At 46.7% G+C, this 16,807-nt stretch overlaps 1 protein-coding gene across 1 annotated transcript in view; it reads right to left on the bottom strand.

Moving 5' to 3' along the window:
* ZMYND15 (zinc finger MYND-type containing 15) overlaps positions 1-11,825 on the bottom strand; it is a 146,131-nt gene extending 134,306 nt beyond the window's left edge. The window contains exons 1-4 of the mRNA XM_085639782.1: positions 11,471-11,825; positions 8,178-8,400; positions 5,185-5,340; positions 4,186-4,346 (exon numbers count right to left, since the gene is read on the bottom strand). Coding sequence (XP_085495908.1) covers positions 4,186-4,346; positions 5,185-5,340; positions 8,178-8,400; positions 11,471-11,825 — 895 coding nt within the window. The remainder of the gene's footprint in view (positions 1-4,185; positions 4,347-5,184; positions 5,341-8,177; positions 8,401-11,470) is intronic.
* Positions 11,826-16,807: the final 4,982 nt, after the last annotated feature.

The following is a 16,807-nucleotide window of genomic DNA, read 5'->3' as shown; positions in this document are numbered from 1 at the left end:
TGTGGAACCATTCATGGCAGGGATGGTGTGGAACCATTCATGGCAGGGATGGTATGGAACCATTCATGCCAGGAATGGTATGGAACTATTCCTGCCAGGGATGTTATGGAACTATTCCTGCCAGGAACGGTGTGGAACCATTCATGCCAGGGATGGTATGTAACAATTCATGCTAGGAATAGTGTGGAACTATTCCTGCCAGGAATGGTATGGAACCATTCCTGCCAGGGATGGTGTGGAACTATTCCTGCCAGGAATTGTATGGAACCATTTATGCTAGGAATGGTATGGAACTATTCCTGCCAGGAATGGTATGGAACCATTCATGCTCGGAATGGTATGGAACTATTCATGCCAGGGATGGTGTGGAACCATTCATGCCAGGAATGATATGGAACCATTCATGCCATTGATGGTATGGAACTATTCCTGCCAGGAATGGTATGGAACCATTCATGCTAGGAATGGTATGGAACCATTCATGCCAGGGATGGTATGGAACCATTCATGCCAGGAATGGTATGGAACTATTCCTGCCAGGGATGGTATGGAACTATTCCTGCCAGGAACGGTGTGGAACCATTCATGCCAGGGATGGTATGGAACCATTCATGCTAGGAATGGTATTGAACCATTCATGCCAGGAATGGTATGGAACCATTCATGGCAGGGATAGTGTGGAGCTATTCATGCCAGGGATGGTATGGAACCATTCATGCAAGGGATGGTATGGAACTATTCATGTCAGGGATGGTGTGGAACCATTGATACTAGGGATGGTGTGGAACCATTCATGCCAGGGATGGCGCGGAACCTTTCCTGCCAGGGATGGTATGGAACTATTCCTGCCAGGAATGGTATGGAACCATTCATGCCAGGGATGGTATGGAACCATTCATGCCAGGGATGGTATGGAACTATTCCTGCCAGGAATGGTGTGGAACCATTCATGGCAGGGATGGTGTGGAACCATTCATGGCAGGGATGGTATGGAACTATTCATGTCAGGGATAATATGGAACCCTTCATGGCAGGGATAGTATGGAACCATTCATGCTAGGAATGGTATGGAACTATTCCTGCCAGGAATGGTATGGAACCATTCATGCTAGGAATGGTATGGAACCATTCATGCTAGGAATGGTATGGAACTATTCCTGCCAGGAATGGTATGGAACCATTCATGCTAGGAATGGTATGGAACCATTCATGCTAGGAATGGTATGGAACCATTCATGCTAAGAATGGTATGGAACTATTCCTGCCAGGAATGGTATGGAACCATTCATGCTAGGAATGGTGTGGAACTATTCCTGCCATGAATGGTATGGAACCATTCATGCTAGGAATGGTATGGAACCATTCATGCTAGGAATGGTATGGAACTATTCCTGCCAGGAATGGTATGGAACCATTCATGCTAGGAATGGTATGGAGCCATTCATGCTAGGAATGGTATGGAACCATTCATGCTAGGAATTGTATGGAACCATTCATGCCAGGGATGGCATGGAACCATTCATGCTAGGAATGGTATGGAACCATTCATGCCAGGGATGGTATGGAACCATTCATGCCAGGGATGGTATGGAACCCTTCATGCCAGGAATGGTATGGAACCATTCATGCCAGGAATGGTATGGATCCATTGATGCTAGGAATGGTATGGTACTATTCATGCCAGGGATGGTATGGAACGATTCCTGCCAGGAATGGTATGGAACGATTCATGCCAGGGATGGTATGGAACCATTCATGCAAGGGATGGTATGGAACTATTCTTGTCAGGGATGGTGTGGAATCATTGATACTAGGTATGGTGTGGAACCATTCATGCCAGGGATGGCGCAGAACCTTTCCTGCCAGGGATGGTATGGAACTATTCCTGCCAGGAATGGTATGGAACCATTCATGCCAGGGATGGTATGGAACCATTCATGCCAGGGATGGTATGGAACTATTCCTGCCAGGAATGGTGTGGAACCATTCATGGCAGGGATGGTGTGGAACCATTCATGGCAGGGGTGGTATGGAACTATTCATGTCAGGGATGATATGGAACCCTTCATGGCAGGGATAGTATGGAACCATTCATGCTAGGAATGGTATGGAACCATTCATGCTAGGAATGGTATGGAACTATTCCTGCCAGGAATGGTATGGAACCATTCATGCTAGGAATGGTGTGGAACTATTCCTGCCATGAATGGTATGGAACCATTCATGCTAGGAATGGTATGGAACCATTCATGCTAGGAATGGTATGGAACCATTCATGCTAAGAATGGTATGGAACTATTCCTGCCAGGAATGGTATGGAACCATTCATGCTAGGAATGGTGTGGAACTATTCCTGCCATGAATGGTATGGAACCATTCATGCTAGGAATGGTATGGAACCATTCATGCTAGGAATGGTATGGAACCATTCATGCTAGGAATGGTATGGAACCATTCATGCTAGGAATGATATGGAACCATTCATGCTAGGAATTGTATGGAACCATTCATGCCAGGGATGGCATGGAACCATTCATGCTAGGAATGGTATGGAACCATTCATGCCAGGGATGGTATGGAACCATTCATGCCAGGGATGGTATGGAACCCTTCATGCCAGGAATGGTATGGAACCATTCATGCCAGGAATGGTATGGAACCATTGATGCTAGGAATGGTATGGTACTATTCATGCCAGGGATGGTATGGAACGATTCCTGCCAGGAATGGTATGGAACCATTCATGCCAGGAATGGTATGGAACCATTCATGCCAGGAATGGTATGGAACCATTGATGCCAGGAATGGTATGGAACCATTGATGCTAGGAATGGTATGGGACCATTAATTCATTCAAATGTTGTAGGATGCACTCCTAGTTACTCATATCAACTTCTAATGATGCTCAAAGGCGTAGAATACTCGCATGATACCCTGGAATGCGCTCCATCAATGAGCGTGACATGAAATTAACAATATGCAGGAACCTCGTCAGGACCCAACCCAGGATGCACAGCAATGTAATCTGTTCACTAACAGAGGAGTTCCAATAATTTTCCCTTTGTTTACACCATGTTTATTGCCTTCAGTGAATGCATAGTTAATTTTCACCAACCTGTGGTCACAATTTGGAGTTATCTATTTGTTTGGAGAAAATGAACTATGCATTAACAATGGGAGTCCTACCAAATCGTATCTGGAAGCATCCGGATGCATCGTACTTGGTCAGTTGGACTCTCCTGATCCGATTTGGTTGTAAACTTTTCCCAAATCCCTTCGGTTGGGAAGCTTCCCAAACCACATCAGAATCAGGCCCTTTATGTCATTGTACCATCATTAATGCCATGTCTGTCATTATTTATGACAGACATGAAGTCCCATCATACATGGCAGGGATGATGAGGTCTAAGGTGACTGCGGAGATCATGTGACATTGAAGGGAGGATGAGATCATGAAACACTGAGGTGTGGCTGACCTGAGATGTCAGTGAGGAGGTAGAGTAGAACATGAGTTACTAAAGGCATGATTTGGATATCGGTGGAAGGGTTACTCCTTCACAACGGTGAAGGAAATCTTGTCCGCTGTAATATAAATCCCATAGGATATAACAGGATTTTTATTCCTGTGGACGGAATATCCATCCTCCGAGATCTAAATAAGGCCCTATGTGCGCAGGGAAGAGAAATGTTCATGAAGGTGGGAGAGGAGGTCAGCAGACCCTGATGTGGGAGAAGTCTCGTGAAACTGGGCAGGGTAAGGTGATGATGTGATAGTGCGAGTGGACGGGATCGAGAAGCGTACACAAAGGCAGCTACTGAGATAGTGAGACCATGTGGCATTGAGATGGGAGGGATGATCACGGGACTCTGAGGTGCAAGAGGAGGACATGCAACCTTGAGTGGGAAGAAATGTGAGATAGAAGGGGAGCTCAGGAGACACTCATGTGGTTAAGGGGGTTGTACCAAGACAGAAGGTGAGGGTGAGAACACAGAGTTGAGATGGGTACTGGGGGGACACCAGGTAAGCTGGAAATCCAAGGAGGAAGGTAGAGCAATGACCAAGCTTACATAACTAACACTACCTGGATAAAGAAAAGAGGTTGAATGACAAATAAAGTTAGCCATATCAATTGTAATGGATAAAGGCTTGCAGCTGTGGTGGTCCACAGGCTTGTGACGTCTTACCAGCTGTGTATTTGAAGGGGAAGTCAGCCAGCTCTTGGACGTGGCTCATGTACCCGCGCATCTTCTCACACCAGTACTGGTGGCTAACATCTTCAGGGCTCTTCTTCCAGTCGATCTTCCTGCATCGCTCGGAGCAGTAAAGGACAGCCTTACATCTTGTACTGTACAGGAAGAGGGATAGTCAGTCAGGCAGGGGATTACTAGTTAGAGGGGGTGTTTGACCTCTTACAGTCCTGGGGAAAAGGGTGAATTGAGGGGACCTTTCAACAACTACCACTGCTGAGTAGTGAAATATTACCACAGGCTATATGACAGTGATGACATCATTTGGTGCAATCTGATTTTTTCATCACAAGATATCGCAGTCAAGGAGCTTCGTCTGGTGGCGGAGCTGTTTATTAACCTTAGAAGCTCTGAGTCAGATGCACTCAGTTGTTCAACCCCTAGTGCGCGTGCTGATCTAAAAGTGGAGCTCCCGGGAGTAGTTGCTGCCACGGATTCTCAACCACCAACCACATGTCGGACGCCTCTGAAGGTACTCCAGAAAGCTCTGCTGAGAGGGAGATTGAACTTTTTTTGAAAGGCTCATCTAGAGCAGGCGATTATCTTGGATGGCTTTGTGGTCACAAACCTGACACAGCGCCCATAAGACTGATCGCTGGCTGACATGGACTGCTGGTAAGTGGCAATAAGAGAAGGTAATCATTGGAATCTCAAGATACAGATCATGAAGCATTGGTTCAATATTTCTTTGCCTTTGAACATCTTTCCTGTGTCAGTAGTTATGTTTACAACAGACTATATTTAATGAACAGATAATGTGCCACACGTTGGCAAGTCACCTCTCCTGGGCGCCATTTTGGAAAGGCTTCCAGAGGCCAACCCTGCCATTCCATGTGCACCTTACCTGGACGTCCAGAGGGCATCTCTCTAGATACTGGGCCCCTGCACCCATCAACAGCTGCACAGCCTGCCCCTTAAGCGAAAGTCTTGCCTTACCATGGAGCCACTTGGGTCTCAAAGCTGCGCCTCTTACATACGTGACACCCCTTCACTCTCATGGCGGGGAAGGTGAAGTTTGGGCGCTGCGACCATGAGCGCATCGGGTTCTTGGCCATCTTCACGCCCAGCTTGGTCACAAGCTGATCCAACAACCTAAAGAACACAGGAGAAGAGTAACAGATCAAAGTGATAAATTTCCATTCGCCATGCAGATTTGGTGGGTGGTGCACTGGTCTTTACGGGTGCTACAAGTTGCGGAGCTGACATTACAAGGCCCGTCTCCTACTGGAGGTTATATGGCTGACATAAAACCTATGTCTCTAGTTTCTGGGTTTATGTAGGGCTTTTCATTGCACATTGAGAGGTTGGAGCCTCGCGTCCCATGGGGTGTGGAGAGGAGGCTCCCTTCCCTTTGGATAAAAAAGAGTGATGTCTTACTCCCCGTTGGATGGTGTAATGTTGCTCTCACTTGCTGTTGGAAGCTCTGCAACCTGACGAGGAGCCTGATTTAGATCTTGGCGGGTGGGTGACAGATATCCCGTTTGCTGAAATATATATCCCATATATCCTATGGGATTTATATTTTGGCGTACGGGATGGCCGTCGCCGTTGTGACAGAGTAACCCACCCGCCAATATCTAAATCAGACCCTAGGTCTTTCCATTGAACACAATAGGGGTGGTGTCTCACTTCTCATCGGACAGTGTGAGGTTGGTGCCAATTCTCATTGGACAGTGTGAGATTGGTGCCAATTCTCATTGGACAGTGTGAGGTTGGTGCCAATTCTCATTGGACAGTGTGAGGTTGGTGTCAATTCTCATTGGACAGTGTAAGGTTGGTGTCAATTCTCATTGGACAGTGTGAGGTTGGTGTGACTTCTCATTGGACAGTGTGAGGTTGGTGTCACTTCCCATGGAACGGCTATGGATGGTCTCACTCTCACTTCCTATTGGGTAATGTAAGGTTCATGTCGGCTGTGGAGGTAGACGTAAGGTCAGCTCTCTACCTTGGATGTACAGGGCTGGTGGTGAAACTCTAATTGTATATTAAGTCATTGTTTTTGTCTCTCCTCCCATTGGTTATTTGAACTGTATTTTAGGTGGGGATGCATTTATAGTGTTAAATGTTCTATTTATTGACTGTCTCAGATCGCGGAGCGGGCGTAGTGCCTCTACGCGTAGCTCCATGGAGTTTGAAAAAAACTCCGTGCAGCTACACTTCGCTCTGCTCCGCTCCCTCCCCCCTCTCAAACCCTCCCAAATTCTTTAAAAATGATAACAGAAGGCACTTACCTGTGTGTCTGCCGCCTCCCCTGCCTGGCTGCTCTCCTTCCTGAGCAGGAAGGAGAGCGGCCAGGCAGAGGAGGTGGCAGACACGCAGTTAGGTGCCTTCTTTTATAATTTTTAAAGAATTTAGGAGGGGGGAGGGAGCGGCTAACTCCGTTCCGACACAGAGGCGGAGTTTTGTCTACCTCTATGTTCGCAACGGAGCGCGGAGTAGGAAAATCTCCGCAAACTCCACTGGCGGAGCAGAGTTACCCGCCCAGGGTTACGCAGAGCACCTACTGTAGGTATGGCACCACAATCACTAGAAAGGACCATCCACTTAGACTCAATGTCTCTAGCATCGGTGCAGCATCTCACTGCTGCGGCTCTGTGATGAGACGGGTTCTGCTCTCCAATGTCATGCAGAATGTTCTCTAAGCTAATTTGTGTTTTGTCTAAACTTAAAAAACTATTAGTATATGGAAAATGTTTGTCCTGTTACTAGTGCCCCTGACTTTGCCAGTACAATTGCTCAGATGTGTGTGAACCTGCAAACTCACACACTTTGGCTTCCTTTCGTCACATTACACGGCTCCATCCTTTCTGTGGCAAAAAGCAATGGGCCAGTGTGTGCTTGAATGCCTGACAATTATTTAAAAGAACATGCTCCAGAGACTTGAGGCAAAGTGCCGCTTAACAGTGGACCAATGTCCATTGAGCAGCGCCATAAGCAAGAAGTAAATAGCATGGGAATACATATGTATTGTGTGGAAGCAAAGAACTGTAGAACAATATTGGTGTAGGTTAACAGGTCAGGCGACAGTTGCACTGTCAAGCCAGACCTAAAAATCCTTATACGTTAATGACTGCCCTCCTCCATCTGTGCTTCTGCCAGAGAAAAACAACATCAATTGTCTAGTTATCTAAGACACCTTATTAGCTTTACAATGCTGTGTGTGGGCCATAAAGGTTCAAGTGTAGGCAGCTGGATTAACAAAATGTCCACAGTTGCTTGGTGGACACAACGTCAGTCCAATTAAAACATGTACTCCTAGCTCCCAGCAAATCCAGAGGGGGGATGGAAACGCACTGCCTCACATCCCAGCAGAGTTCGCCCCTTTGCATTATGGTGATTGCAATTCACAATTAGCACTTTCTTGAATATTAGTAGTAGTATGTCACAATAGTGTTCATCTCTAGACACGTGTGTTTCTGGATTTTATCCTTCATCAGTAGAGATCAAAGAATTATTTTATCAGGGGTTGCTGAGAATACTGCCACAGTTCTCTCAGGTGTCAGTACCTCTCACTGACGCACAGGTGCATCTCCAAAAGCTCGTCAGCTCACTGGCTCACGGGAACTTTTTTAAACAGAATGGGGATGAGAGCGCACTGCCTCACATCCCAGTATTCAAGACAGCGCTAATTGTGAACTGCATTCACCATAATGCAAAGGGGCAAACTCTGCTGGGATATGAGGCAGTCTGCTTCCATCCCCTTTCTGCATAAAAACCCACTCTGTGGGGCTCATAGATTCCCCCATGTCTGTACACTCGCCATCCTCTAATAATGTTCTCTCAAAAGCTGACGAGACTTTGAGCATAAGCTTTGAGTGGAGCATGACTGGGGCAATCAGAAACCAGGGTAAAGTAAAGAAACCTAAAGATTCCTGTTACCAGGTACATTCCAATCTAGCCGAAGCCATGCCCAGGCTTTTCCTCCTCACCCATGCACAACGATGTCTCCGGTTGTGACCTGCTTTGGCCGGTGGGGCTCGCCTGCCGCCATTGGAAAGGCCATGCTGTAGCACAACAGGTTGAAGGCCCGCCGCGCCAGCATCTTCTTCTTCGGACATTGACAGTTGCAACTGAAGAGAAAGTCAATGCCCATGACGGTGCCAGTGTCGTCCGTCACCAGCAGGAAGTAGTCCAAGTGGAGCAGGTCTTCTTCTGCAAGGGGAGAGAAGAGCAGTGCGTTAGCGTTAACGAGCACGCGCTTTGCAGGAAGAGCCCTTCGACAGGCAGTTCATTTGTAGTCTGTAGTATAGGAATACAGATGAACACTGCAAGGACAGTGCTTAATTTGAGCCTGTGGTTTCCGGTGCTCGGCACCGGCACTAAAATGTCAACACCAGCGCTTGTGATAGTCTGTCACAAGGTGGCGCTGCCTGGCTAATTTAGAGATGACCACAACAAAAGCTAATTATCATTTCAGTTTACATTGAACATGACTATTACCTGCCGCACAAGCCATTCGTAGAGCTCTGGGGGCCTGAAATAGTCTGAAGTGCCGCACTTGTAGGAGTGTGATGGTGAGTAGTTGAATTATTCCTATCATTGGCAGCATGGCGGGGGCGATGAGCGGCGTAAGCTGCAGCAGGCTCCTGACGAGAGCCCGGGCACCTTTTTTTTTTTGACAAATCAAGCACTGCGGGGGATTAGCCTGTGAGACTGGCTGATCTGTGCAGGAGGAAGATAACGATCAAGAGGTGACAGGACAGTAGAGTCCATAGATGTTAATTGCAGAATCCGTGTATGAAGCCCTTCTTGTCTACTTTTGACTATAAAAATGGTTCTTACCTGTAGACACTGTGTTCTTACCATCTTCTCCAGGCCTGTGTCATCCATAGCTGGGCCTTATATGGGAGAAGTTAGGCCTTCACCCCAGTTATCATCTAAACTATCTATACATGTCTTATTTATACCCTTGTTTCACTTGCAGCCCTCTTAGAAGCCTCCCTTGCCCCATGGCTACAGGAGTCCACAGCAATTGCTCCTTCAACCCATCTTAATATTCGGCATCTAACTGTCCTTAAACATCGAGGGGGGCATTTTGTACCCACACTGGGGTTCTTTGATGTCCAGCGGGGGTTGCAATAGAAAATATCCAAACCAGGCACTTTTTCCAAGCAGGACCAATTAAAAGCCTGCCAGCACTAGTAACGACCCGAAGACGCTGGAAAGTAATCATCAAATAGGGATTGTCAACAGAATAAAACCAAATCAGGCACTCTTTCCAAGCAGGACCATAATAAGCAGCTTACACCAGTAACGGCCGAAGACGCCAAAAGTATGACACTCTCCTACATTAGGCGTCTTCGGGCCGTTACTTGGAAAAAGTGCCTACTTCAGATTTTTTCTATTGGCAACCCCCGCTTGACGTGTTTTACTTGGGTCGGGTTGGCCGTCAGTACTACTGCTAACTGACTTCTTCCTGGAATGACTTATTGAGTGCAGCAGATTTGCCTTGTGTATTAGTCTCCTATTTTGGTAGTTAGACATTTTTCTAGCCTTGAAAAAGTCCTGTGGACGAAACACGTGTCGGCTGTTTTCGTGGCAAAATTGATCATGACATGTACTGAATTGTGATGTGAATTAAACAGAAGAATTTGAAATCACCTGCTCATTCATTCAACTTTCTTATCAAGGATTCTACAGCAACAGCAGAGTGTGTGCTTTGGTGCTTTATTGTCAAGTTCCCGCACTGTCCTCCAGTACGGTATTTTGCACCTTAGGTGGCTGGGAGCTGTCACCATGTGAGCACCACTGAAAAGGACTTCCTTTTTTCACTTGGATACCTGACCTCTTTATTTACTATCCGATATGATTGAATTGGTGTGGAAGCATTAGGCATGGCCACCTTTGAATCATTTGGTCAGTAAGGGGGTGACGGTCATGTTGTCTACCTAGGATGTTGACCGTGTACGGAGGAGGTCCTATTCATTATGGGTGATGCCCTGTTGTCCTAGAGTGGTCCTCACATTCTTCGTCATAGATGACTAGGTCTATGAACACAGAGCAGCCTTTAGCCACCTGGGTCCTTGTCCTAATACGTCCCTGAGGCTCAAGTGTTGCGGGTTTGAATTTGCTCAGGGAGCGTGTGGATTGGTCAGTGGCAGGTGCATCAATCGTGAAGCCATTCGACCTTTAACACCTTAATCTCCAACCGTAAAGCCCCAGCATGCAGATTGTGTATGTGTTCCCCGGCCCACCATTGCACCCCCATGTAGGACTGTCCTGAGGTCCTCGAAGGGTGTCCAAGGGAAGTAACTCAGCTATCTCTACATTGGAGCCATGAACGACGCTGTAGCTAACCCTTGTTTCTCAGCATTAAAAGGTGGGGCACCCTTGGAGTAAGCCTCCCATGGTGGGTGTGGTGTTATAAATATGCTGTGATGTGAATGACCTTTCTGAATCTAGCCTTGTTGGGACAGTTGTAGCACCCTTCCTTTCTGTATTCCATTCAACGTTGTACAGGTCACAGTTTCGAGTCCCCGAGTCTCACCGCTTGCTGTCCGTGGACCGTAAACAACAAAGTAACTCCCCAGCACTGCTCGATTTATGTTTTCATAGGCTGGGCTCCACTTCAGGCAGCTGTGGGCAGTACTCTGTTAGGAGACCTTGACAACTGTTGGATCATTGTCATGACCTCAGATATGCCCATAGCTACTCAGAAGGCAATCACACCACATTCTGGGATGGTTGTCAAATGAGCATATTGGGACCCTCAGAAAAGGGCAGTATTTCTAATGGTGATTAATCCGTTCCTGTAGAACTGATACTACTGATAAGGAACCTTTCAAAACACCAATAGGAGAGACTCCCACAAAAACCGAAACACCACCCTGCCCGCGTCATCTATCCTTTGTAGGACCTTTACTTTCCATGGTCCCCGCCAGTGGCCATGTTTGACAACCAGGCATGGTTCATCTATCTTAAGTGATGGACCTCTGGCAAGAGTTTTCTACTTGATGTTGTCAAGCCTACACGGAAGGCTCTTTGTGACAGCATCCGATCCCTCTAGCCACACAAGCCTAAGTGATCCAGAAGAGAGGAGTGTTTGACCAATGAGTATAGTTTTTCGAGGATGCCATGTTTGTTCCCCTCATGAGCTGTAAGTTGTCACCGCCTAAGAAATTCTGAAAAAATAATGAAATGAGTTCCCTTCTAGAGTAACTAATTAAACAACAGCATCTTGAATCTCACTTACACTTCTGTCTGCTCCAGAGGTTTCACATACCTTCCTCCTGTTCCCCTTCAAGGTCTTCCTCCGGTTCGTCACCGGTTAGGCTAACGAAGCTGATGAACTTGTCGAGATCCTCCAGGCTGAGTGCCTCCTCATTGTAGAACTTGTCTTGGATCTGCTGGTCAGGGTTCTTGACCCGGAAGCTCAGGCTGTGATTCCGGAGCACATGAACCACCCATTGCGCCTGGTCTGCAGGGAGCTGCCTGATTGTGTCCTCCAACTTCTGCTGCTTCTCCTCAGCTCGCAGTCCCCGGTTGTCCGCATGGTCCATCAAGTACTTGCGATACCAGCTGAAGAGCAACTCGGAGAAGTCCAGGATGGCCTCGCGGTATCCGGTCACAAACTCCATCGCTGAGAAAGAGAGTGTGTTAGGCTTGAAGGATGGATAGCTGGTCTTGACTGCCTTGGCAAACACATGTTTTGAAGACAGTAGGATTTAGTGGGTGAAAGAATGAATGATGAATGATGTGAGCAAGAGATGAGTGATACAGGTAGGAAGAGGAGGTGTGAAGCAGGGAAGGCATGAGATAAAGGAAGCACGGAGATAATGGGATCTGTTTTGGCTGGAGAAAGTGAGAGAGGCAGGAATAAATTAGATTTTGTAAGACTGGGTATTACAAATGATTATGGAGAGAACGTGGATGACAAGAAAAGGTATGATGGAATAGAAAAAGTATGGGGCTGCTGAAGAAAGAAGCCATGAAACGAGAACAGCACTGGAGTAGGATGGGAAATAAGGAATGGAATGTGAAATTAATGTGATTCTATAGTTCTGGTTGCTCCCAGTGGAAGCAATGCCCTGGCAACTATTTGGAGGAATGAAATCCTGAACCGAGGGTGCTGTTAGAACCAGAGGGCATGAGTGAGGCCCTGAGAGCAGGAGGCAGTGGAGAGGGGAGAGCCTGTTTATTCATGGAGTTTGCATAGTGGCTGCTTGGGCCCACACCTTTTGCATTGCTGAGGGTACCCCTGTCTGCCAAACCCTTGGTGTTGCTCTGCGGGCCGCCCCCCCAGACCAAGCCCCTGGTCTTCTGATTGCTTAGACTATTCCTCAGAAGATGAGGTCTTCTCCACCCAGCCTGGTACTACAAAAAGTCTGAGGCCTTCCCTTAGAAGTGCTGGCCTCAAAATTGGATATAGTAAATCATTATTTCACTAGCTTAACACAGGAGGATGGCTTCCTGGGGGGGGGGGGGCATTGACAGACTCTGGTGATGGCTAATACCTTTCTCATGGGGGGGGGGCATTGACAGACTCTAGTGATGGCTAATACCTTTCTCATGGGGGGGCATTGACAGACTCTGGGGATGGCTAATACCTTTCTCAGGGGGGGGGCATTGACAGACTCTGGTGATGGCTAATACCTTTCTCATGGGGGGGGGGCATTGACAGACTCTGGTGATGGCTAATACCTTTCTCATGGGGCGGGGCATTGACAGACTCTGGTAATGGCTGATACCTTTCTCATGGGGGGGGGCATTGACAGACTCTGGTAATGGCTAATACCTTTCTCATGGGGGGGGGCATTGACAGACTCTGGTGATGGCTAATACCTTTCTCATGGGGGGGGGCATTGACAGACTCTGGTAATGGCTGATACCTTTCTCATGGGGGGGCATTGACAGACTCTGGTGATGGCTAATACCTTTCTCATGGGGGGGGCATTGACAGACTCTGGTAATGGCTAATACCTTTCTCATGGGGGGGGCATTGACAGACTCTGGTGATGGCTAATACCTTTCTCATGGAGGGGGGCATTGACAGACTCTGGTGATGGCTAATACCTTTCTCATGGGGGGGGCATTGACAGACTCTGGTGATGGCTAATACCTTTCTCATGGAGGGGGGCATTGACAGACTCTGGTGATGGCTAATACCTTTCTCATGGGGGGGGGGGCATTGACAGACTCTGGTGATGGCTAATACCTTTCTCATGGGGGGGCATTGACAGACTCTGGGGATGGCTAATACCTTTCTCATGGGGGGGGGGGCATTGACAGACTCTGGTGATGGCTAATACCTTTCTCATGGGGGGGCATTGACAGACTCTGGGGATGGCTAATACCTTTCTCATGGGGGGGGGGCATTGACAGACTCTGGTGATGGCTAATACCTTTCTCATTGCTCTGTTTCATTTTAATCCCTGTCTGGGGAGCCGGCTGTGACTGCAAGAACTTGGATTTCTTGTAATTCCTCCAGGTCTGGATCACAATCACGTGCCTGATGAAGACACCATCAAGCCATGGACCCTGGGAGACATCCATTACATCGCGGGCATTGCATCGCAATGCCTTTAGATCGCGGTCATTACAACGCAAGTCGTTATAACGACTTGCGCTGGATGGGGATGTATGACGTTACAACGCACACTTTTACAACGCATGCACTTACAACGCATTTTTTACAACGCATAATCCATTACAACGCATGACATTACAACGCAGGACACTACAACGCATTTTTAAAAAATACCTTTACAACGCATTACCATTACAACGCATACTACCTTTACAACGCATACCATTACAACGCATAATATTAAATTACATTTAAGGTAAGTATTAGATAGTATAGGGGTAAAAATTACTATTCTAACTCCAGGGGGTGCAACAGTAGGGTAAGTGTTGGATAGTGTAGGGGTAAAAATTACTATTCTAACTCCAGGGGGTGCAACAGTAGGGTAAGTGTTGGATAGTGTAGGGGTAAAAATTACTATTCTAACTCCAGGGGGTGCAACAGTAGGGTAAGTGTTGGATAGTGTAGGGGTAAAAATTACTATTCTAACTCCAGGGGGTGCATCAGTAGGGTAAGTGTTGGATAGTATAGGGCTAAAAATTACTATTCTAACTCCAGGGGGTGCATCAGTAGGGTAAGTGTTGGATAGTATAGGTGTAAAAATTACTATTCTAACTCCAGGGGGTGCATCAGTAGGGTAAGTGTTGGATAGTATAGGGGTAAAAATTACTATTCTAACTCCAGGGGGTGCATCAGTAGGGTAAGTGTTGGATAGTATAGGGGTAAAAATTACTATTCTAACTCCAGGGGGTGCATCAGTAGGGTAAGTGTTGGATAGTATAGGGGTAAAAATTACTATTCTAACTCCAGGGGGTGCATCAGTAGGGTAAGTGTTGGATAGTATAGGGGTAAAAATTACTATTCTAACTCCAGGGGGTGCAACAGTAGGGTAAGTGTTGGATAGTGTAGGGGTAAAAATTACTATTCTAACTCCAGGGGGTGCAACAGTAGGGTAAGTGTTGGATAGTGTAGGGGTAAAAATTACTATTCTAACTCCAGGGGGTGCAACAGTAGGGTAAGTGTTGGATAGTATAGGGGTAAAAATTACTATTCTAACTCCAGGGGGTGCAACAGTAGGGTAAGTGTTGGATAGTGTAGGGGTAAAAATTACTATTCTAACTCCAGGGGGTGCAACAGTAGGGTAAGTGTTGGATAGTGTAGGGGTAAAAATTACTATTCTAACTCCAGGGGGTGCAACAGTAGGGTAAGTGTTGGATAGTGTAGGGGTAAAAATTACTATTCTAACTCCAGGGGGTGCAACAGTAGGGTAAGTGTTGGATAGTATAGTGTAATATTATGCGTTGTAATGGTATGCGTTGTAATGGTAGTATGCGTTGTAATGGAATGCGTTGTAAAGGTAGTTTTTAAAAATGCGTTGTAGTGTCATGCATTGTAATGTCATGCGTTGTAATGGATTATGCGTTGTAAAAAATGCGTTGTAATGGTAGTGCGTTGTAAAAGTTGCGTTGTAAAGGTTGTTCCCCGCTGGATGGCGCTCTAACCTAAGGAATAGTATGACTTACTATCCCAACACCTTCCCTACTGTACGTAGACTGGAGTTGGAATAGTAAATCATACTATCCCTAAGTCCAGCGCCCTCCAGCGCAAGTCGTTGTAAAAACTGCGATGTGACATACCGCGTTGTAATTGAACGCGTTGTATCATCCTATATCCATGGCCCCTTGAACCCTAGACTATGGGTAAACCACTGATACTCAAGACGCACCTATGGTGTAAAGCTAGGTTTGGGCCTTGTCTCACACAACTGGCTCACTGTCTGCTTTTTACTCTCAGCTTCTTCACGGCATCATGAGTAACTCGTGGGAAACATTTCTCTTAAGACCGTTTGGTCTTCCTAGGAAGGTGATCTGGGCCTGAATGCCAGTTTTCCAATGTTAGGTGCTTAAAACTATAATATTCCAGGCGAGGTACAAGAGCTGTCATCAAATCACCAATCAGCTGTTTTTCAAGTAGTGTGACAGGGCTTGTCTTCATTTGTACTTACTGACATCGCTTTGTACTCCTTTCAGTGATTTGGTCTCTCACTTGATTCCTGTTGTTGTTTCCAATGTTTTGAACCAAGGCGCGATTTTAAGGCTGGATGTAATGTTCTCTTGTGGTACTAATGCACTAGAGCCCGGGGCCAACGTTTGTCTAAAGCCTAAGAGTGGGTATAATGCAGTGATCCCTGTAACTGTAAATATTCCTAATCCAGCACAAGAAATCTCATTACCTGAGACAATGTCCTGATGAAGGCTCTTGAATTAGGGACTGAAACGGCTGCGCTGGGTTGGAACTACAGGAAGAAGCGTTTCTCTGGTTCTTAAGTGGTACTGGACATTTAGAGAGGCAGGCCTTCGCTGGATGGGCTGGGTCCACACCTCCTGGTTTTACTGCTAGGATAACTGGCCAATACAGACGCTAGCTGTAGGGGTTACGCACTCTCCCAGAATTCAGAGTACATTTAAGGGTGAAATAATCTGGAGATGGGTTACCGCCTCCGTTGTTGGGGTTAGCCGAAGTCAGGAAGAGATATTTGAAGTTACACAACATATATTTTATGTGAAAACAAAACTGGGGTTTAACATACCCTGATTAGAAGCGATTTACAAAGAGAGACTGCGGGAAAAGAATATCGCACTTATCACGAAAGTGGTTTATGGTTGAGCTGCGAGTATAGCGGTGCATATGTACAAGCCCCTATCGCCACAGGAACGTCACTTTTAGTGATGTTCTGGTGGCGATAAACCCTTCACCTTATTTACAAAACGTTGTTAAGCCACTTAACGATGCTTAAAGCCACCTTGTAAATAAGGCCCCCTTTCACGCTACACTTAGCGTGAAAGGGGCGTTAAACGGGTGTCGCAGTGGGGGTTCCGCCGCAACACCCATTGATTTTGACGCGGCCTCCTATTTACAAGGGTGGTGTAAATCTGAGGCAGCGCCAACATTAGGCCCAGGGGAAACCTGGTCTTAACATGGCGAAATGAGGAGAAAAGTTTCATTTCTCCTCATTGTTGCTGTTTCTATGTGCGC

Source organism: Triturus cristatus, chromosome 12 (genome assembly GCF_964204655.1).
Source record: "Triturus cristatus chromosome 12, aTriCri1.1, whole genome shotgun sequence".
In the NCBI taxonomy this organism is placed as follows: Eukaryota; Metazoa; Chordata; class Amphibia; order Caudata; family Salamandridae; genus Triturus; species Triturus cristatus.
This window is presented reverse-complemented; position numbering and strand designations above follow the sequence as displayed.